We start from the raw sequence: 23,391 nt of genomic DNA on the forward strand, positions 1-23,391 counted from the left end.
TTAGCTGTTATTGTTGACTTGTCTGCTGGGAGCAGTGCTGGTTGTGCAGTCTCACAGCAGCGGGAAAGAAGGTCCTCCTATATCTCTCTGCAGTTGTACAGGGCCCTAGTGAGACCACACCTGGAGTACTGTGTGCAGTTTTGGTCTCCAAATTTGAGGAAGGATATTCTTGCTATTGAGGGCGTGCAGCGTAGGTTTACTAGGTTAATTCCCGGAATGGCGGGACTGTCATATGTTGAAAGACTGGAGCGACTAGGCTTGTATACACTGGAACTTAGAAGGATGAGAGGTGATCTTATCGAAACGTATAAGATTATTAAGGGGTTGGGCACATTAGTGGCAGGAAACATGTTTCCAATGTTGGGGGAGTCCAGAACAAGGGGCCACAGTTTAAGAATAAGGGGTAGGCCATTTAGAACTGAGATGAGGAAAAACCTTTTCAGTCAGAGAGTTGTGAATCTGTGGAATTCTCTGCCTCAGAAGGCAGTGGAGGCCAATTCTCTGAATGCATTCAAGAGAGAGCTGGATGGAGCTCTTAAGGATAGCGGAGTCAGGGGGTTATGGGGAGAAGGCAGGAACGGGGTACTGATTGAGAATGATCAGCCATTATCACATTGGATGGCGGTGCTGGCTCGAAGGGCCGAATGGCCTCCTCCTGCACCTATTGTCTATTGTCTATTGTCCTTCACGCACTTGGGGTGAAGGAGTCTGTCACTGAAGGAGCTACTCAGCGCAGTGACAGTGTCCTGCATGGGGTGGGAGTCGTTATCCAGCAGCGATGTTAACTTTGCCATCATCCTCCTCTCTCCCACCACCTGCACTATATATATATATATCATACATACAGTATATATACACTCAGAGTAGACACAAAATGCTGGAGTAACTCAGCAGGACAGGCAGCATCTCTAGAGAGAAGGAATGGGTAACGTTTAGGGTTGAGACTCTTTCAGGGTTAGTTGGCTTGGTGTATGTGTAAATTGTTCCTAGTGTGTGTAGGATAGTGTTAATGTGCGGGGATCGCTGGTCGGCGCGGGCCCGGTGGGACGAAGGGCCTGTTTCAGCGCTGTATCTCTAAAACTAAACTGAACTAAATATCTTTGAGCACCGTCACAACATTTCTGACAATGTTTGCCCTTTCAACAAACAAAATGCCAAACAGTAAAGCTATTACACATTGATTTGTCTTTTCCGAGACATGACGTAGAAAGAGAGATATCGTTTATCTGTTCAATTATCCGTGAAAACACAAGAGACATGAAAGATGGGAGTCTGCTCACTCAACAAGATTCTGTCTGAACTTCTCAATAAACTCCACTTCCCTGTCGGGTTGCCAACTTCCACACTCCCAAGTAAGGGACAAGGTGACGTCACCGCCCCGCGCCCCACGTGACCCCACCCAGCCAGCGGCCACGTGCTCCCGCTCCACCAATGGCGGCCGCCCGGGCCGGGAGGCGGGTTGCTACACAACCTCCGTTAGGCGGCACCCAGGCCTACAGACCTAGACTGTCCGGAGCTAAAATGTTGGAAACCTAGAGAGTCGGGATCTAAACTGTCAGGACCGACAGCGTCCGGGCCAACAGCGTCCGGGCCTACAGTGTCTGGGCCTACAGTGTCCGGGCCTACAGTGCCCAGGCCTACAGCATCCAGGCCACAGTGTCCGGGCCTACAGTGTCTGGGCCTACAGTGTCTGGGCCCACAGCATCCGGGCCTACAGTGTCCGGGCCTACAGTGCCCAGGCCTACAGTGTCCAGGCCTACAGTGTCCGGGCCTACAGCATCCGAGCCTACAGTGTCTGGGCCTACAGTATCTGGGCCTACAGTGTCCGGGCCTACAGTATCCGGGCCTACAGCATCCGGGCCTACAGTGCCCAGGCCTACAGTGTCCGGGCCTACGGTGTCCGGGCCTACAGCGTCCAGGCCTACAGTGTCTGGGCCTACAGTGTCCGGGCCTACAGTGTCCGGGCCTACAGCATCCGGGCCTACAGTGCCCAGGCCTACAGTGTCCGGGCCTACAGCGTCCGGGCCTACAGCATCCGGGCCTACAGCGTCCGGGCCTACAGTGTCCGGGCCTACAGTGTCCGGGCCTACAGTGTCCGGGCCTACAGTGTCTGGGCCTACAGTGTCCAGGCCTACAGTGTCCGGGCCTACAGTGTCTGGGCCTACAGTGTCCGGGCATCCAGCGTCCGGGCCTACAGTGCCTCACCGGGCCTAACATGGGACATGGGAAGTCCCTTACGGGACAAACAATTTAGCCCAATGTATGGGATGTCCTGGCTAATACGGGACAGTTGGCAACCCTACTTCCCTTCCAGGTCTCGTCTTGCTCGATTACCCTAGTTCGACAGTCTAAAATCGAACCAAGGAAGGAACAGTCACATTCAATGCAATATCCATATTCTCCAGAGATGCTGCCTGACCTGAGAGAGAGAGAGAGATGGATAGAGACAGAGAATGTCAGAAATAGAGGTAGAGAACTTACACCAGTCGTTCAAGTGACTGGTATGTGAACTGTCAGTATTGTCTTTAAGCTGTGAGTGTAATCTACACAACATGCAATGGTGGAGACACAGTGTCAGGACTCTACGTATAAGGTCAAGGGATCGATGGCTGTAGCAGAATATTAAATAATGGAACTTTACCACGAGTCTGATTAGATTAGGGTGGATCACCCTCGTGAATGATGACTTATGGTCATTTCATGAGTGGAGAAATTTGTCATGTCACGAGTCACATTGACTTAAAAAATGTTCCTAATCCAGAGAACATCACTTAAAGCATTTTGTCTTCCAGCCGTGAGACCCTGTCAATAGAAATTCAATTTCCATTACTACTGGGATTTGACCAGCTATGAAAGTCCTTTAAATCAGGGCCTGCTTTGCTTCAGCTTGAGCTCTCAGTCTCTCTCAAATTCCCCGTAAACTCACTGCTTTGAATCAACAGAAGATAGGCACACAATGCTGGAGTAACTCAGCGGGTCGGGCAGCATCTCGGGAGAAAAGGAATAGGTGACGTTTCGGGTCGAGACCCTTCTTCAGACTGAAGACTCAGGAGAGAGGGAAATGAGAGATAGAGACTGTGATCTAGAACAAATGAATGAAAGAGGTGCAAAAAGCAACGACAATCAAGGGAAGGTGGAGCCCACAACAGTCCATTGTTGGCCGTGGGGGAAGGTGATAACGAGTTGTACAGACTGTGAAACTCAACAGGTCTATGGTGAAACTAGTATGAAGACTTGGGTGGGGGATGGGAATGAGAGAGAGGGCAAGATACCGATATGGAGAAGATTTCCTGGCCACTTTGAGGCAAAAGCAATGCCAAGAGCCAAGGGTCAAGAGCCAAGGGTCAAGAGCCAAGGGTCAAGAGTCTGGGGTCAAGGGGTCAAGAGTCAGGTGTCAAGAGTGTTTAATTGTCATTGGTCCCAGATAGAACAATGAAATTCTTACTTGCAGCAGCACAACAGAACATGTAAACATAGTTGAAAGACTGGAGCGACTAGGCTTGTATACACTGGAATTTAGAAGGATGAGAGGAGATCTTATCGAAACGTATAAGATTATTAAGGGGTTGGACACGTTAGAGGCAGGAAACATGTTCCCAATATTGGGGGAGTCCAGAACCAGGGGGCCACAGTTTAAGAATAAGGGGTAGGCCATTTAGAACTGAGATGAGGAGAAACTTTTTCAGTCAGAGAGTTGTGAATCTGTAGAATTCTCTGCCTCAGAAGGCAGTGGAGGCCAATTCTCTGAATGCATTCAAGAGAGAGCTAGATAGAGCTCTTAAGGATAGCTGGGTCAGGGGGTATGGGGAGAAGGCAGGAACGGGGTACTGATTGAGAATGATCAGCCATGATCACATTGAATGGCGGTGCTGGCTCGAAGGGCCGAACGGCCTCCTCCTGCACCTATTGTCTATTGTCTATAGTACGCATAGTAAACATAGTGAACAATAAAATAAACAAGAAAAAAATGATCAGTGTGTTTGTGTGTATATATATATAGACACAAAATGCTGGAGTAACTCAGCGGGTCAGGCAGCATCTCTGGAGAGAAGGAATGGGTGACATTTCGGGTCGAGACCCTTCTTCAGACTAATGTCAGGGGAATGGGCGAGACAGAGATAGAATGTAGTTGGAGACGGTAAGACTGGTGGGAGAACTGGGAAGGGGGAGGGGATGGAAAGAGAGGGAAAGCAAGGTCTACTTGAAGTTAGAGAAGTCAATGTTCATACCGCTGGGGTGTAAGCTGCCCAAGCAAAATATGAGGTGCTGTTCCTCCAAATTGTGCTGGGCCTCACTCTGACAATGGGGGAGGCCCAGGACAGAAAGGTCAGATTGGGAATGGAGAGGGGGGGTTGAAGTGCTGAGCCACCGGGAGATCAGGTTGGTTGAGACGGACTGAGCGGAGGTGTTGAGCGAAACGATCGCCGAGCCTGCGCTTGGTCTCGCCGATGTAGAGAAGTTGACACCTGGAACGGCGTAAGCAGTAGATGAGGTTGGAGGGGGTGTAAGTGGAGGAGGTGCAGGTTGTATATGTACATAGATACATTGAGAGCATACTCTCAATGGGAATTGTACGCTGGCATTTGGTGTCTTACCTTCTCTCTGTTGTTGAGGGATGATTGGGGGTTGCTGTGGAAATGCCTGTCCAATGGGGGCATATGCTGCAGGATAAGCTGCTGCCGAGTGCCAAATAAAATAAACAAAGATATAAAATCAGTCTCATAAACTGGCCAATTCATTCAGCATATCCAGCATGTTCATTCAGCACATCCACCGAACTATTGAACGTGTACAAAATATTGACATTTGCTTCTTTAAGCATTAGCTTAGTTTCGTTTAGATTTTAGATTTTTTTTAGATTTAGAGATACAGCGCGGAAACAGGCCCTTCGGCCCACCGAGTCCGCGCCGCCCAGCGATCCCCGCACACTAACACTATCCTACACACACTAGGGACAATTTTTACATTTACCCAGTCAATTAACCTACAAACCCGCACGTCTTTGGAGTGTGGGAGGAAACGGAAGATCTCGGAGAAAACCCACGGGGAGAACGTACAAACTCCGTACAGACGGCGCCCGTAGTCGGGATCGAACCTGAGTCTCCGGCGCTGCATTCGCTGTAAGGCAGCAACTCTACCGCTGCGCCACCGTGCCGCCCACAGACAGACAGGCCTGCTTGCAACCGCGTATATCCAGACCAGACCATCCCACACGTCGTGAATGACTGCCCACTGAGGCTGTTTCCTGGTGGCATTAAGGCCATCTACCCGGCAACTGATGCTACCCTGGCCTGGATGTCCACCCTTGACTGACAACTTTAGGCTGTGCACGCCATACTCGAGAAGAAGTTTAGTTTAGAGATACAGTGTGGAAGCAGGCCCTCTAGTCTTCCATGTTTCCACCCAGAGAAAAGAATTCTGACTCTCTATGGCCAACTTAATTATGATATGCTTCAATCAGATCTCCTCTCAGCCTGCCTCCAAAGCTCCAGAGAAGACAACTCAAGTTTGGACTATCTCTCTTTGTAGCTAATGCCCTCCAATCCAGTCAGTGTTCTGGTAAACCTCTTTTGCACCTTCTCCAAATCCTCCCTGTGTAGGGACAACCTGAACTGCAACCAATACTATTTCTTGGAGCGCAGGAGGATGAGGGGTGATCTTATAGAGGTGTACAAAATCATATGAGGAATAGATCGGGTAGATGCACAGAGCCTCCTGCCCAGAGTAGGTGAATCGAGGACCAGAGGACATAGGTTTAAGGTGAAGGCGAAAAAAGTTAATAGGAATCTAAGGGGTAACTTGTTTCACACAAAGGGTGGTGGGTGTATGGAACGAGTTGCCAGAGGAGGTAGTTGAGGCTGGGACCATCCCAACATTTAAGAAACAGTTAGATGGGTACATGGATAGGATAGGTTTGGAGGGATGTGGACCAAACGTGGGCAGGTGGTACTAGTGTAGCTGGGACATGTTGGCCGGTGTGGGCAAGTTGGGCCGAAGGGCTTGTTTCCACACGGTATCACTCTGTGGCTCTGAATGTGGCATTAATCAGGAATAGTACAGTAGGTGAAGTCTTGTCATGTTGTTGTCATGCAGTACCTTGGATTATCAATGGCAAATGAGAAAATTGACCTCTCTCCCACAATAAGTGTTGAGGATCAATTAAAACTCACCCGACTGAGACAGATCGATCTTTATTTCACTTACTTTCCGAACTGGACAATGAGTGATTTAATGTTGTCTGACAGGACAGCCACTTACTGTTGTATACAGACAGCTGCTATTATCCCACTACGTCAATGGTTTACTGTTCATCTATTTTTATTGGGGAATAAGAGATAGAGGGCCACAACTTAATCATCTCCTGATGCATGCAAAGGCAAGCGAGGCAGAAGGCAAGAAGAAATTAGCCAGAATCTCATCCAATGTCAAGAATTGGCCGAAGGAATTGCAAGACTGAAAGGTCTGTTCTTGTTACTCAATTTGGTAAGTTTGGCTAAAACCTAGAAGCCTAAGGAGCATTGCAGGGCACATTCACAATACTTGTGCTCACTACCAGAAAAGCACATTAATGACATAACATCACTCTTTCATTTTTTGTTTAGCATTTTAGTATAAGAAGATAACTGCAGATGCTGGTACAAATCGAAGGTATTTATTCACAAAATGCTGGAGTAACTCAGCGGGTCAGGCAGCATCTCGGGAGAGAAGGAATGGGTGACGTTTCGGGTCGAGACCCTTCTTCAGACTGAATTCAGTTTAGCATTTGTTCCTTTAACAGTATTGTGCTTCCCCATTCAAAATTCTTGAATGGTCTCTATATTAATTTCAAATAGTCATCTCAGTTCAGTTTAGTTTAGTTTACTTTAGTTTAGACAATAGACAATAGACGATAGGTGCAGGAGGAGGCCATTCGGCCCTTCGAGCCAGCACCGCCATTCAATGTAATCATGGCTGATCATTCTCAATCAGTACCCCGTTCCTGCCTTCTCCCCATACCCCCTGTCTCCGCTATCCTTAAGAGCTCTATCCAACTCTCTCTTGAATGCATTCAGAGAATTGGCCTCCACTGCCTTCTGAGGCAGAGAATTCCACAGATTTACAACTCTCTGAATGAAAAAGTTTTTCCTCATCTCCGTTCTAAATGGCCTACCCCTTATTCTTAAACTGTGGCCCCTGGTTCTGGACTCCCCCAACATTGGGAACATGTTTCCTGCCTCTAACGTGTCCAACCCCTTAATAATCTTATATGTTTCGATAAGATCCCCTCTCATCCTTCTAAATTCCAGTGTATACAAGCCTAGCCGCTCCAGTCTTTCATTTAGTTTCATTTACTTTACTTTAGTTTAGTTTAGTTTAGTTTAGAACAGTTCAGCTCATTTCATTTTAATTTAGTTTAGTTTAGAGATACAGCGTGGAAACAGGCCCTTCGGCCCATCGAGTCCACGCCGACCATCGATCACCCTTTCCCACTAGTTCTACGTTATCCCACTTTTGCATCCTCCACACTATGAACAATGTACAGAAGTCAATTAACCTGCAAACCTGCACATGCTTGGGATGTGGGGAAAAAACCAGAGCACCCGGAGAAAACCCACACGGTCACTGGGAGAACGTACAAACTCCGCACAGACAGCACCCGTAGTCAGAGTCGACGCTGAGTCGAAGTCGAAGTGAGGCAGCAACTCTACCGCTGCACCACAAATTCTGTCAATTTCTGGCCTCATTACCTTCATGGTCGAGTCTATTTACTGTCTAGTTAACCTCACAGGATCATGATCCTTATAATAACATCAGCAACACACGAGTGTGACTGTCCCATTAATGCTGCGTTGTTTTGTGTAAAGACAAATCGCCATTTAAATCAACACACTCAAGGAGTTTTCCATCATTGTGACGATGTTGAGGTTAATGTTCCACAGTGTTTAATACTTCCAATTCATCCCTCCTCCTTAAAACACAACGGGCCAGGGTCTGACACCCAACTCATCTGCACCTCTGCTGCTGATGCTCGAGTTTGGTCTCACCTGTCTGAACTGACCGAGGTCAAGTCTAAGATAGACACAAAAAGTTGGTGTAACCCAGCGAGACAGGCATCTTCAGTTTTCCTGAATATACCTGCTCCACTGACTTGTGGAGGTCAAGTCAATGGGGTTTTCTAATGCTGAGATTGGCAGATTTTTGATTAGTACGGGTGGCAGGGGCAGTGAGGAGAAGGCAGGAGAATGGAGCTGAGAAGGAAAAAACAGATCAGCCACGATTGAATGGCGGAGTTGACTCGATGGGCTGAATGGCCTATTTCTGCCCCCGGGCAGCACATGAGACCATTCAGCCCATCTTGTCGTGACCCCCTTTTTCCATAGCTGCAAAATTTACATCTTCTTTCAAAAGGATGTTTAGATTTTTTAGTCCCTTTTGAAAATTAAAATCCACTCCACTCTCTTGCCGCTTCACGTTGTGCAATGTAACTTGAAACTAAAGCAAACCTTTGAAACAAAAAAACCTCCTTGCTTGGCACGGTGGCGCAGCAGTAGAGTTGCTGCCTTACAGCGAATGCAGCGCCTGAGACCCAGGTTCGATCCCGACTACGGGTGCTGTCTGTACGGAGTTTGCACGTTCTCCCCGTGACCTGCGTGGGTTTTCTCTGAGATCTTCGGTTTCCTCCCACACTCCAAAGACATAGAAAACATAGAAAATAGGTGCAGGAGTAGGCCATTCGGCCCTTCGAGCCTGCACCGCCATTCAATATGATCATTGCTGATCATCCAGCTCAGTATCCTGTACCTGCCTTCTCTCCATATCCCCCTGATCCCTTTAGCCACAAGGGCCACATCTAACTCCCTCTTAAATATAGCCAATGAACTGGCCTCAACTACCTTCTGTGGCGGAGAATTCCACAGATTCACCACTCTCTGTGTGAAAAAAAAGTTCTCATCTCGGTCCTAAAAGACTTCCCCCTTATCCTTAAACTGTGACCCCTTGTTCTGGACTTCCCCAACATCGGGAACAATCTTCCTGCATCTAGCCTGTCCAACCCCTTAAGAATTTTGTAAGTTTCTATAAGATCCCCCCTCAATCTTCTAAATTCCAGCGAGTACAGGTTTGTAGGTTAATTGGCTTGGTAAATGTAAAAATTGTCCCCAGTGTGTGTAGGATAGTGTTAGTGTGCGGGGATCGCTGGTCGGTGCGGACTCGGTGGGCCGAAGGGCCTGTTTCCACGCTGTATCACTAAACTATGGTAAACACATACAAATCCATCAAAACTGAGCCTCAAACTCCCCGTAAGGTTTTGGTTTCACGTGTAACACTGAACCCTTTTGTAAAACAATGCAAAAGTCAACGGAATGGATAGAAAGCAGGCCATAGTTACGTGAGCAATGTTAATGACCTGTATAGTGCTGCATGCCGGTGTATGCTTGCTGTAGAGGATCGGCCACTGTCGGACTTTGAGCTAGGAAGACAATAAAGAGAGAGAGAGGAAGAAGAAAATTAACTAAGGCAGATTCAACACTGGAAAATACGAGAATACAGCTACATACCCAAGCAAAATGGATCAAATTCATAGATCCATCCAGCTATAGACAATAGACAATAGACAATAGGTGCAGGAGTAGGCCATTCAGCCCTTCGAGCCAGCACCGCCATTCAATGCGAACATGGCTGATCACTCTCAATCAGTACCCCGTTCCTGCCTTCTCCCCATACCCCCTCACTCCGCTATCCTTAAGAGCTCTATCCAGCTCTCTCTTGAAAGCATCCAACGAACTGGCCTCCACTGCCTTCTGAGGCAGAGAATTCCACACCTTCACCATTCTCTGACTGAAAAAGTTCTTCCTCATCTCCCTCCGTTCTAAATGGCCTACCCCTTATTCTTAAACTGTGGCCCCTTGTTCTGGACTCCCCCAACATTGGGAACATGTTTCCTGCCTCTAATGTGTCCAATCCCCTAATTATCTTATATGTTTCAATAAGATCCCCCCTCATCCTTCTAAATTCCAGTGTATACAAGCATGCAAACAGTCCCTTTGGCCCACAAGACAGACACAAAATGCTGGAGTAACTCAGCGGGACAGGCAGCATCACTGGAGCGAAGGAATGGGTGACGTTTGGGGTCGAGACCTTTCTAGTCCCCTTCAGTTTCAGTTTAGTTTATTGTCACGTGTACCGAGGTACAGTGCAAAGCTTTTGTTGCGTGCTAACCAGTCAGCGGAATGACAACACATGATTACAATCGAGCCGTTTACAGTGTACAGATATGGTTTCAAGGTTTCAAGGCCAGTTTATTGTCATATGTACCAATTAAGGTACAGTGAAATTTGAGTTACCATACATGATAAGGGAATAGCGTTTAGTACAAGGAGAAGCCAGCAAAGTCCGAACAAGGGTAGTCCAAGGGTCACCAATGAGGCAGAGAGTAGTCAAAATTCAAAAGGAAACATAGAAAATAGGTGCAGGAGTACGCCATTCGGCCCTTCGAGCCAGCACCGCCATTCAATATGATCAAGGCACGCCTTTGGCCCACAATGTCTGTATCGAACATAATGTCAAGACCAATTCTTATCTGCCTCCACATGATCCATACCCCTCCATTCCCTGCATATCCACGTGTCGATCCAAAAGTCTCTTAAATGCCACTATCGTGTCTGCCTCCACCAACACCCTTAGCAAAGCGTTCCAGGTGAGGTTGCCAACTGTCTTACTCCCAAATAAGGGACAAGGTGACGTCACCGCCCCGCGGCCCACGTGACCTCACCCAGCCAGTGGCCACGTGCTCCTGCTCCAACAATGGCTGCTGCCCGGGCCGGGAGGCGGGTTGCTATGCAACCTCCGCTAGGCGGCGCCCGGGCCTCCGGACCTACACTGTCCGGACCTACACTGTCTGGACCTACATTGTCCGGACCTACACTGTCTGGACCTACACTGTCCGGACCTACACTGTCCGGACCAACACTGTCCGGACCTACATTGTCCGGACTTACACTGTCCGGACCTACACTGTCCGGACCTACACTGTCCGGGCCTACACTGTCTGGGCCTACAGCATCTGGGCCTACAGCGCCTGCCGGGCCTAATACGGGACAAGGGCGGTCCCGTACGGGACAAACCAATTTAGCCCAAAATACGAAATGTCCCAGCAAATACGGAACAGTTGGCGACTCTATGTTCCAAGCACCCACCAACCTCTGTGTAAAAAAACACGTCCTCTGCACGTCTCCTTTAAACTTTGCCCTCTCATCTTAAAGCTATGCCCTTTAGTATTTGATTTTAACATGCTGGCAAAAGTCATGACTGTATGGTACTTCCATGGTGTGGAGAAAGCACCATGACATGATCTAGAGGGTCTGAGCTACAGTGAGAGGTTGAGTAGGCTGGGACTCTATTCCTCGGAGCGCAGGAGGACATTCGGGTTTGAAGGGTGCGTCCTCAATTTGGTAGCCGTGTTTATGAGTCATATAGTCATAGAGTGATACAGCGTGGAAACAGGCACCTTGGCCCAACTTACCCACACCGGCCAACATGTCCCAGCTACACTAGTCCCACCTGCCTGCGCTTGGTCCATATCCCTCCAAACCTGTCCTATCCATGTACTTGTCCAACTGTTTCTTAAACGTTGGGATAGTCCCAGCCTCAACTACCTCCTCCGGCAGCTTGTTCCATACACCCACAACCCACTGTGTGAAAACGTTACCCCTCAGATTCCTATTTAATCTTTTCCCCTTCACCTTGAACCTATGTCCTCTGGTCCACGGTTCCCCCATTCTGTGCATCTACCCGATCTATTCCTCTCATGATTTTGTACACCTCGATAAGATCACCCCTCATCCTCCAGCGCTCCAAGGAATAGAGTCCCAGCCTGCTCAACCTCTCCCTATAGCTCAAACCCTCTAGTCCCGTAAATCTTCTCAGTACCCTTTCAAGCTTGACAATGTCTTTCCTATAACACAGTGAAATGAGGGTAAATGTCGTAAGATCGTAAGTGAGAGGAGCAGAATTAGGCCATTCGGCCCATCAAAGGTCTACTCCGCCATTCAATCGTGGCTGGTCTATCTCTCCCTCCTAACCCCATTCTCCTGCCCTCTCCCCATAACCCCTGACACCCGCACTAATCAACACATCACACCCATCAAACCCATTCTAAATTCTCGGCTGGGTCACAAGGGGCCATCAGTAAACCGGGCTAACCCAGCCCCAATGGACTGTGCAGAGATCGTAATTAAAGACACCAACATTTTGTCAGTCGCTGCTGAATCCCTGAGCTACAGTGAAAAGCTTTTGTTGCGTGCTAACCAGTCAGTGGAAAGACAATACATGATTACAATCAAGCCATTTACAGTGCACAGACGCATGATAAGGGAATCACAAAAAGCTGGAGTAACTCAACGGGTCAGGCAGCATCTCAGGAGAGAAGGAATGGGTCTAGACCCCATCTTCAGTCTGAAGAAGGGTCTCGACCCAAAACGTCACCCATTCCTTCTCTCCCGAGGTGCTGCCTGACCCGCTGAGTTACTCCAGCTTTTTGTGATACCTTTGATTTGTACCAGCATCTGCAGGTATTTTCCGACATGATAAGGGAATAGCGTTTAGTGCAAGGTAAAGCCAGCAAAGTCCAAACAAGGATAGTCCGAGGGTCACCAATGAGGCAGAGAATAGTCGGAATTCACAAGGAAACATAGAAAATAGGTGCAGGAGTAGGCCATTCGGCCCTTCGAGCCATTCAATATGATCATGGCTAATCATCCAAAATCAGTACCCCGTTCCTGCTTTCTCCCCATATCCCTTGATTCCGTTAGGCCGAAGAGCTAAATCTAACTCTCTCTAGAATAACTCCTATATCTAACTCTCTCTCTTGAATACATCAAGAAAGGAGTAGACACCTGTCCAAATCCTGGATTCAAATGTGGATTTAAAAACTGAGTTGATAAATTTTCCGCTGTCAATATCTGCCAACACAATAAAAGTCAGAGAATGACAGGTGAACAAAATAACAAAGAATGTGATGGAAGGCATTGACCTGTAGACGCGGATTTAAAGTCTATCGAAACCAAGCAGGCATATAACTAACTACCTTGCCAATCATCAGTCCAAAATAACGTTTGAATTAAAAGCCGGCAGATATAGCTGGAGAATCTATTCCGTTTGTACTCATGGTTAAATAATATTTAGTACTCCCAATTCGCTAAGTCAATTGGGATCTCTAATGACAGGTATGTAGGTTAATTGACTGGGTAAATGTAAAAAAATTGTCCCTAGTGGGTGTAGGATAGTGTTAATCATATCATATCATATCATATACATACAGCCGGAAACAGGCCTTTTCGGCCCTCCAAGTCCGTGCCGCCCAGCGATCTCCGCACATTAACACTATCCTACACCCACTAGGGACAATTTTTACATTTACCCAGCCAATTAACCTACATACCTGTACGTCTTTGGAGTGTGGGAGGAAACCGAAGATCTCGGAGAAAACCCACGCAGGTCACGGGGAGAACGTACAAACTCCTTACAGTGCAGCACCCGTAGTCAGGATCGAACCTGAGTCTCCGGCGCTGCATTCGCTGTAAAGCAGCAACTCTACCGCTGCGCTACCGTGCCGCCCCAATGTGCGGGGATCGCTGGGCGGCGCGGACTTGGTGGGCCGAAAAGGCCTGTTTCCGCGCTGTATATATATAATATGATATGATGCACCCTAAATTCAGAATTTGTCGTCGTGGCTATCCCTTGAGGTCAAGGATGATGGTCTACGTTCCTTCATGGATTGAAGACGCCCGTGCATGTGTTGTTTAACGTGTACTTGATGTTGCACTCCAAGAAGCACACGGTCCTTCACAAATCAATCAACTCAAGTCAAGTCAAGTCAAATGTATTTGTCACATACACACACACGATGTGCAGTGAAATGAAAGTGGCAATGCCTGCGGGTTGTACACAAAAAGAATTACAGTTACAGCATATAAATAAAGTTAATAAGTTACTATTAGTGTCGACAAAAATTTAGTCTCTGGGGTTATAAAAGTTGACAGTCCTGATGGCCTGTGGGAAGAAGCTCCGTCTCATCCTCTCCGTTTTCACAGCGTGACAGCGGAGGCGTTTGCCTGATCGTAGCATCTGGAACAGTCCGTTACTGGGGTGGTAGGGGTCCCTCATGATCTTGCTTGCTCTGGATCTGCACCCCCTGATGTATAGGTCCTGCAGGGGGACGAGTGTAGTTCCCATGGTGCGTTCTGCCGAACGCACTACTCTCTGCAGGGCCATCCTGTCCTGGGCAGAGCTGTTCCCAAACCAGACTGTAATGTTGCCAGACAGGATGCTCTCTACAGCCCCAGAGTAGAAGCAATGAAGGATCCTCAGAGACACTCTGAATTTCCTCAGCTGTCTAAGGTGGTAAAGGCGCTGCTTAGCCTTACCCACCAGTGCGGCAATGTGCGTTGCCCACGTCAGATCCTCTGCGATGCGGACTCCCAAGTATTTAAAACTGCTCACCCTATCCACAATAGACCCATTTATCTCCAGTGGCGTGTACGTCCTTGGATGTTTAGCCCTTCTGAAGTCCACAATCAGCTCCTTTGTTTTAGTGACATTCAAGAGGAGGCTGTTGTCCTGACACCAGAGTGCCAGATCAGCCACCTCCTCCCGGTAGGCCTTCTCATTGTTGTTGGAGATCCGGCCATTCCAATGGCAAGGGAACCATGACGATTGGAGCTGATAGATCTGTTGCAGCCTTCACAGCCGTTGAGTTCAAGATAGCTTCGTCCGCCTGGTCTGCCGTTGAGGTCTTGTAGTTTGGATCGTTCTTAGTCCGGAGCCTCATCCTCCACCTTACCGCCAAGGGTGGCCCTCCCAGAAGCCAGTGCTTCCAACGGCATCGCTCTCGGAATCATGGGGACACGCCCAAGCCTCTTCACCACGACAAGGTGAACGATCCGAAGAAATAATACTCTGGAGGTTAGAGTTCTGACATAGCTAGAGCCAAATCCTACAGTATTATCTACCGATTATCTAACTACTATCTACCTCATTGGTAACCCTCAGACTATCTTTGATCAGACTTTATAGACAATAGACAATAGACAATAGGTGGAGGAGGAGGCCATTCGGCCCTTCGAGCAAGCACCGCCATTCAATGTTATCATGGCCGATCATTCTCAATCAGTACCCCGTTCCTACCTTCTCCCCATACCCCCTGACTCCGCTATCCTTAAGAACTCTATCTAATTTTACTGGAATTAACTTGCACTAAACATTATTTCCTTATCATACATATAAAATTATTTAGGCTTTGGACAGGCTAGATGCAGGAAAAATGTTCCCCATTTTGGGGGAGTCCAGAACCAGGGGTCACAGTTTAAGAATAAGGGATAGGCCATGTAGGACTGAGATGAGGAAAAACCTTTTCACCCAGAGAGTTGTGAATCTGTGGAATTCTCTGCCACAGAAGGCAGTGGAGGCCGATTCACTGGATGTTTTCAAGAGAGAGTTAGATAGAGCTCTTAGGGGTTACAGAAATCAAGGGATATGGGGAGAAAAATCTAAAATCAAACACCCATTTGCACTATTTGTTTAGTTTCGTTTAGTTTACTGCGCAGAAACAGGCCCTTCGGCCCACCGAGTCCGGCCCGACCAGTGTTCCCTGCACACTAACACTATCCTACACACACTAGGGACAATTTTACATTTACACCAAGCCAACTAACCTACAAATCTGTACGTCTTTGGAGTGTGGGAGGAAACGGAAGATCTCGGAGAAAACCCACGCAGGTCATGGGGAGAACGTACAAACTCCGTACAGACGGCGCCCGTAGTCAGGATCGAACCCGGGTCTCTGGCGCTGTAAGACAGTAACTCTACCGCTGCGCCACCGTGCCACCCATGCTTATATCAGTTCCATTTTTCTAATTCTCCCCACATTTCCATCAATTCTCCCAAGATTCTGCCATTCACCGATACACCAGGGACAATTTACAACGGCCAATTAACTTACAAACTAGCACATCTTTAGGATGTGGGTGGAAATCAGAATACTCGAAGCTGCCTGGTCTTCTGGGGAACGTGCAAACTCCGCACAGACAGGATTGAACCTGAGTCTCCGGCACTGCATTATCGGGTACTTTTAAAGCGGAGATTTATAGATTCTTGATTAGTACGGGTGTCAAAAGCTACGGGGAGAAGGCAGGAGAATGGGGTTAGGAGGGAGAGATAGATCAGCCATGATTATAAGGCCTGGATAGTGTGGATGTGGAGAGGATGTTTCCACTAGTGGGAGAGTCTAGGACTAGAGGTCATAGCCTCAGAATGAAAGGACATTCTTTTAGGAAGGAGTTGAGGAGGAATTTCTTTAGTCAGACGGTTGCCACAGAATGCTATGGAGGCCAGGTAGCTTTGAGGTTTTTTTGCACCTTCTTTCACAAGTAAACAACGATACATTAGCTGTCTAAATAATAAATGAACAAGTGGATTAAATACGTAGGTGACTGAATTAAGGGATAGGATGTTGAATAGGTAATTGTATGCTTTAATTCGGAGAATAAAATGAAAGAATAGGGACATCTTTGGCTAGGGGATAGATAGATGATGGATGTGTAGACAACTTGAAGAAATAACTGGTTAAATAAAATAGCTAGATGGATGAGTAGATTGATAGGCGGAAAAGCTGGATGATATTGCAAAGTCTGGACAGATGTTTAGTTCAGATAGATAGATTAGTTTGGTAGGAAAGAAATAGGTATATACAAGGCTTTGATGGAAAGATGCTAGGTAGAATTACATAGATAGTCATTGGGCAAATCATTAGAGCAGTTGTCAAGCTTGGATAAAAGGATGGATTGTCGAGGTAGGTAAATAGATTACTTTGATAATTGGATGCATTACAGTACAGAACTCGGATAGATTTATTGACGTGCCGGCAAACGGACAGATAGCTTGATTAAAATAGACTCCCGACGCAAAATAAATTTCTGTCCTCTGAGAAAAAAAAAAAAATCTCTCCAAACAAGTGAAGAAAAATGATTGAGTTGTTTCCATAAAGGTTGCAAAAACAAAGCACGGACCAGTTATTGACAGAGAAAAAAAAATTACAATTACTGTTATCAAGCAGGGCTAGTGGAGAAATGCCACGATGGATTTCAATTATATTTCTTTGATGACAAAGGCATTGATCAGATTTGCTGAATTGATATGCCAGCAACTTAAAGAAACCGACTCACAAGCCTTGCCAGGTTTTCTTTAAATTTACTTCATAACTATACGAGCAGGTGCCATTTATATTTTAGGAGTAAGTGGAAATGTCAGTAAGTACAAATTATGAGCGGGTTTTTACAAGGAATTCAATAGACAATAGACAATAGGTGCAGGAGTAGGCCATTCGGCCCTTCGAGCCAGCACCACCATTCAAGGTGATCATGGCCGATCATTCTCAATCAGTACCCCGTTCCTGCCTTCTCCCCATACCCCCTGACTCCGCTATCCTTAAGAGCTCTATCAAGCTCTCTCTTGAGTGCATTCAGAGAATTGGCCTCCACTGCCTTCTGAGGCAGTGAATTCCACAGATTTACAACTCTCTGACTGAAAAAGTTTTTCCTCATCTCCGTTCTAAATGGCCTACCCCTTATTCTTAAACTGTGGCCCCTGGTTCCGGACTCCCCAACATTGGGAACATGTTTCCTGCCTCTAACGTGTCCAACCCCTTAATAATCTTATATGTTTCGATAAGATCCCCTCTCATCCTTCTAAATTCAAGTGTATACAAGCCTAGCCGCTCCAGTCTTTCAACATATGACAGTCCCGCCATTCCGGGAATTAACCTAGTAAACCTACGCTGCACGCCCTCAATAGCAAGAATATCCTAGCTCAAATTTGGAGACCAAAACTGCACACAGTACTCCAGGTGCGGTCTCACTAGGGCCCTGTACAACTGCACACAGTACTCCAGGTGCGGTCTCACTAGGGCCCTGTACAACTGCACACAGTACTCCAGGTGCGGTCTCACTAGGGCCCTATACAACTGCACACAGTACTCCAGGTGCGGTCTCACTAGGGCCCTGTACAACTGCACACAGTACTCCAGGTGCGGTCTCACTAGGGCCCTATACAACTGCACACAGTACTCCAGGTGCGGTCTCACCAGGGCCCTGTACAACTGCACACAGTACTCCAGGTGCGGTCTCACTAGGGCCCTATACAACTGCACACAGTACTCCAGGTGCGGTCTCACTAGGGCCCTATACACTACCTAATGGTAGCTTTATAAGTTCCATGTACATTGTGGCCGTTTCCCATTGTCTACATAATAAGCTCACTAGTGTTGGACCGTAACTGAAGATGCTGGTTTAAACCGAAGATAGCCACAAAAAGCTGGAGTAACTCAGCGGGACAGGCAGCATCTCTGGAGAGAAGGAATGGGTGACGTTTCGGGTCGAGACCCTTCTTCAGACTGTGGTGGGCTGAAGATTACGATTCCATGCTGTATCTCTCAATCCATCTTTCTCAATTAGGACTAAGTTGCAGACTGCAGGTAATGGCAGTTTCTATACCTTCTCAAAGTCCAACTTTGATAGCCATTACTGCTCTGGGATGTGGTGGGGTTATACCTTATGCACACACCTGCAAGGGTCTCGACCCGAAGCGTCACCCATTCCTTCTCTCCAGAGATGCTGCCTGTCCCGTTGAGTTACTCCAGCTGTTTGCATCTACCTTCAATCACACAGGTAGTCAACAGCTAATAATGGCCTGTTGTTGCATATCTTTCAATAGTGCATCTCTCGATATCTCCTTCTATATAAACTTGTTTCCCTGCCATCTGACTCTGCAGTTTCTTCCTACATATACAAAACATTGGCTCATTAATTGTGACTGACCATAATTTGCTGAAAGAGATCTGTTTATTACAACAAAAAAAAGTTCTGGTTATGCCAACATTATCTTGCAATTACTTGTGCATAAATAGATTCTACCTCGATACGCCATTTTAAAAATCCATTTGACTGATGGATTCCACCTTAATGAGATACAATTGCGTTCTATTGCCACGGCACCATGCTCAATTATGATAATTACAGAAGGGTTCAAAGTCATATTAGCGGGATTATGGAAATGAACACATCTTATTAAACTGAGCCGGGCACAGCTCGGTAACTTCACAGTGACAAAAAAAAAATGACGTGCAGACTTGAATAATTAGCAAAAATGGTTAATTAAGGATCGCAAAGCTGTGGGTAGAGAGTTTGAGAGCTCGAAGGCAAAGCTTGAAGCAAGGTTGAACAGTGTGCCACCACACATTCTTCCATTGATTTAGCTAAGAGCCAGTGGCCTTCAGAGCAAATATATCCCATGTTTAGGGTTGCCAACTTCCTCACTCTCAAATACAGGACAAGGTGACATCACCGCCCCGCGCCCCACGTGACCTCACCCAGCCAGCGGCCACGTGCTCCCGCTCCACCAATGGCGGCCGCCATTGGTGGAGCGGGAGCACGTGGCTGCTGGCTGGGAGAGGTCACGTGGGGCGCGGGGCGGTGACGTCACCCTTTGTCCCTTCTTTGGGAGTGAGGAAGTTGGCAACCCTACTAATGCGGGACAAGGGCGGTCCCGTATGGGACAAACTAATTTAGCCCAAAATACGGGATGTCCCGGCTAATACGGGACAGTTGGCAACCCTAGTGGACAGTGTAATTTGAAAGAGAGGATGGTTTATTTTCAAAAAAACATATAATGTATGACAGGTCTTCTAAAAATTAAACACAGTGCGCTGGAATGGGCATCGCGGACTTTTCACCGTCCGGCGCGGCCTGAAATAGGCAGCGGGATTTTTCTCTGCCCGGCGGGGGCTTCAATGTCCGCCCCGACGTGCAGCGGCAGCAGCAGCGGCGGCGTCTTCGCCCGCCCCGGATCGCGGGGCTTGGGTCGGCCCGCCGCGGACCTTTCACCGTCCGGCGCAGCCTGGAACGTGGCAACTGCAACAGCCTGACCGCGGGAGAGGACGGGAGGGGAAGAGAGAAGACATTCTGGCCTTCCATCACAGTGAGGAGGGGACTGGAGGAGACTCGCTGTGATGGATGTTTCTTTTTGTTTGATTGTGTGTGTTATTGCTTATTTTTATTGCTCTTATTGATGGGCAATAGACAATAGACAATAGGTGCAGGAGAAGGCCATTCGGCCCTTCGAGCCAGCACCGCCATTCAATGTGATCATGGCTGATCAATCTCAATCAGTACCCCGTTCCTGCCTTCTCCCCATACCCCCTGACTCCGCTATCCTTAAGAGCTCTATCTAGCTCTCTCTCGAATGCATTCAGAGAATTGGCCTCCACTGCCTTCTGAGGCAGAGAATTCCACAGATTCACAACTCTCTGCCTGAAAAAGTTTTTCCTCATCTCAGTTCTAAATGGCCTACCCCTTATTCTTAAACTGTGGCCCCTTGTTCTGGACTCCCCCAACATTGGGAACATGTTTCCTGCCTCTAACGTGTCCAACCCCTTAATAATCTTATAAGTGTCAATATGATCCCCTCTCATCCTTCTAAATTCCAGTGTATACAAGCCTAGTCGCTCCAGTCTTTCAACATACGACAGTCCCGCCATTCCGGGAATTAACCTAGTAAACCTACGCTGCACGCCCTCAATAGCAAGAATATCCTTCCTCAAATTTGGAGACCAAAACTGCACACAGTACTCCAGGTGCGGTCTCACTAGGGCCCTGTACAACTGCAGAAGGACCTCTTTGCTCCTATACTCAACTCCTCTTGTTATGAAGGCCAACATTCCATTGGCTTTCTTCACTGCCTGGACTGTGGGTAATCTTTCATTTCTCAGCACATTTACGTGTATGTGACAAATAAACTTGACTTGACTTGACTTCATATGGGCCCCAGCTATGCCTGCCTCTATGAAGGATATGTCGAACAATCCCTGTTCCGGGCATACAGTAGCCAACATCTCTAATCTCTATCTCCTCCAGAGATGCTGCCTGTCCCTCTGAGTTACTCCAGCGTTTTGTGTCTATCCTCGGTTTCAACCAGTATCTGTGGATCCTTCCTATACACCAACTGGTGGATATCTCCTGTGGTCCCATCTGTCGCTCGATTCCTTGCAACCTGCTCTCCTATGCAAGGCAACCTTAGAATCTCCCCAAAAGATATTGGAAAACGTTCTATTCTTTTTCGGGACCAAAATAACTTGCCCAGAGTCTCAAAGCCTCTGGTTATCCAGTTTCTTCCTTTACAAATGGGTGGGAATGCATTTATAAAAGAGTAAACTAGATGTGTCCAACAAGTACCTTGACAGTTAAAACCCTCTGGATAATCGGGCACCATTTAGTCCTTTTATACAGTGGAACAGATTCTGCTTTCCCGCTCCAACACACCCCCATCTCCATTAATTAGATAGGCACAAAATGCTGGAGTAACTCAGCGGGACAGGCAGCATCTCTGAAGAGAAGGAGTGGGCGACGTTTCGGGTCGAGACCCTCCTTCACACTGAGAGTCAGGGGAGAGGAAGACACAGACATAAGGAAGTGCAAGGTGTGAAAACGAGACATCAAAGGAGATGCAGTTCAAGGAACATGTAGAATAGATCATTGTAGCTTGGGGGAAGGAGACAACGAGGCAAACTGAGATAAATTTTAATCAGGGGGGCAGTCAGGCTGGTCGGAGAACTAGGACGGGGGACTGATCAAGATGGCCAGCTCTGTCCTGGGTTGCCCCCTCGACTCAGTGCAGGCGGTGGGAGAGAGGAGGATGATGGCAAAGCTAACATCGCTGCTGGACAACGACTCCCACCCCATGCAGGACACTGACACTGCACTGAGTAGCTCCTTCAGTGACAGACTCCTTCACCCCAAGTGTGTGAAGGAGAGATATAGGAGGTCCTTCCTCGCTTCCCGCTGCTGTGAGACTGCACAACCAGCACTGCTCCCAGTGTAACAAAGACAATTACCGTAATTTTATTTTTTAATGAAAGCTTATTTATTTTTGCTATCCACTTTGCTGCTGTAATCCTGCAAATTTCCCCGTTGCGGGACGAAAAAAGGATTATTATTATTATTATTATTATTATTATTATCGTTAGCTCGGAGAACAAAGCATAGAGGGAGAAAATTTAGTCAGGGGACAGTCAGACTGGTCGGAGAACGAGGAAGGGGGTTAATTGGATTAATTAATTGCGTTAATTGGATTTATCTTGGTGTATACCTGGGTATGGATGGATGCCATTGGCGTAGATGGTATCTGATGTTGGCTGTCCATTGGTCTGTGGTGGCATGGTACTGAACCCATTGACTCCAATTGATGTAGCTATACTAGGTACAGCTGTGGCATTGATGCCAGGGGGCGTGCTGGTACCTGTGGAAGGAAACAAACAACAGACCATGAAGAAAGTATAAGAAGATAACTGCAGATGCTGGTACAAATCGAAGGTATTTATTCACAAAATGCTGGAGTAACTCAGCAGGTCAGGCAGCATCTCGGGAGAGAAGGAATGGGCGACGTTTCGGGTCGAGACCCTTCTTCAGACTGATGTCAGGTGGGCGGGACAAGGGAAGGATATAGGTGGAGACAGGAAGATAGAGGGAGATCTGGGAAGGGGGAGGGGAAGAGAGGGACAGAGGACAATAGACAAAGACAATAGACAATAGGTGCAGGAGTAGGCCATTCGGCCCTTCGAGCCAGCACCGCCATTCAATGTGATTATGGCTGATCATTCTCAATCAGTACCCCGTTCCTGCTTTCTCCCCATACCCCCTGACTCCGCTATCCTTAAGAGCTCTATCTAGCTCTCTCTTGAATGTATTCAGAGAATTGGCCTCCACTGCCTTCTGATTCACAGATTCACAACTCTCTGACTGAAAAAGTTTTTCCTCATCTCTGTTCTAAATGGCCTACCCCTTATTCTTAAACTGTGGCCCCTGGTTCTGAACTCCCCCAACATTGGGAACATGTTTCCTGCCTGCAACATGTCCAACCCCTTAATAATCTTATACGTTTCGATAAGATCCCCTCTCATTGTTCTAAATTCCAGTGTATACAAAACCTAGTCGCTCCAGTCTTTCAACATATGACAGTCCCGCCATTCCGGGAATTAACCTAGTGAACCTACGCTGCACACCCTCAAAGCAAGAATATCCTTCCTCAAATTTGGAGACCAAAACTGCACACAGTACTCCAGGTGCGGTCTCACTAGGGCCCTGTACAACTGCAGAAGGACATCTTTGCTCCTATACTCAACTCCTCTTGTTATGAATGCCAACATTCCATTGGCTTTCTTCACTGCCTGCTGTACCTGCATGCTTCCTTTCAGTGACTGATGCACTAAGACACCCAGATCACGTTGTACGTCCCCTTTTCCTAACTTGGCACCATTCAAATAATAATCTGCCTTCCTATTCTTACCACCAAAGTGGATAACCTCAC

The 23,391-nt window shown here is 47.4% G+C and overlaps 1 protein-coding gene across 10 annotated transcripts in view; it reads right to left on the reverse strand.

The window, feature by feature from the left end:
• The window catches only part of LOC144610988 (CUGBP Elav-like family member 4), a 588,785-nt gene that overhangs the window by 32,119 nt on the left and 533,275 nt on the right, over positions 1 to 23,391 (reverse strand). For 6 of the 10 annotated variants that reach the window (XM_078430065.1, XM_078430070.1, XM_078430061.1 and 3 more), the window contains 3 exons: positions 22,174 to 22,323; positions 9,386 to 9,457; positions 4,596 to 4,676 (listed from right to left, as the gene is read on the reverse strand). In XM_078430065.1, the coding sequence (XP_078286191.1) occupies positions 4,596 to 4,676; positions 9,386 to 9,457; positions 22,174 to 22,323 (303 nt within the window). The remainder of the gene's footprint in view (positions 1 to 4,595; positions 4,677 to 9,385; positions 9,458 to 22,173; positions 22,324 to 23,391) is intronic. The other 4 variants (XM_078430068.1, XM_078430067.1, XM_078430069.1 and 1 more) reach the window with 3 other exon arrangements.

The sequence above is a fragment of the Rhinoraja longicauda genome, chromosome 38 (assembly GCF_053455715.1).
Source record: "Rhinoraja longicauda isolate Sanriku21f chromosome 38, sRhiLon1.1, whole genome shotgun sequence".
Taxonomy (NCBI): Eukaryota; Metazoa; Chordata; class Chondrichthyes; order Rajiformes; family Arhynchobatidae; genus Rhinoraja; species Rhinoraja longicauda.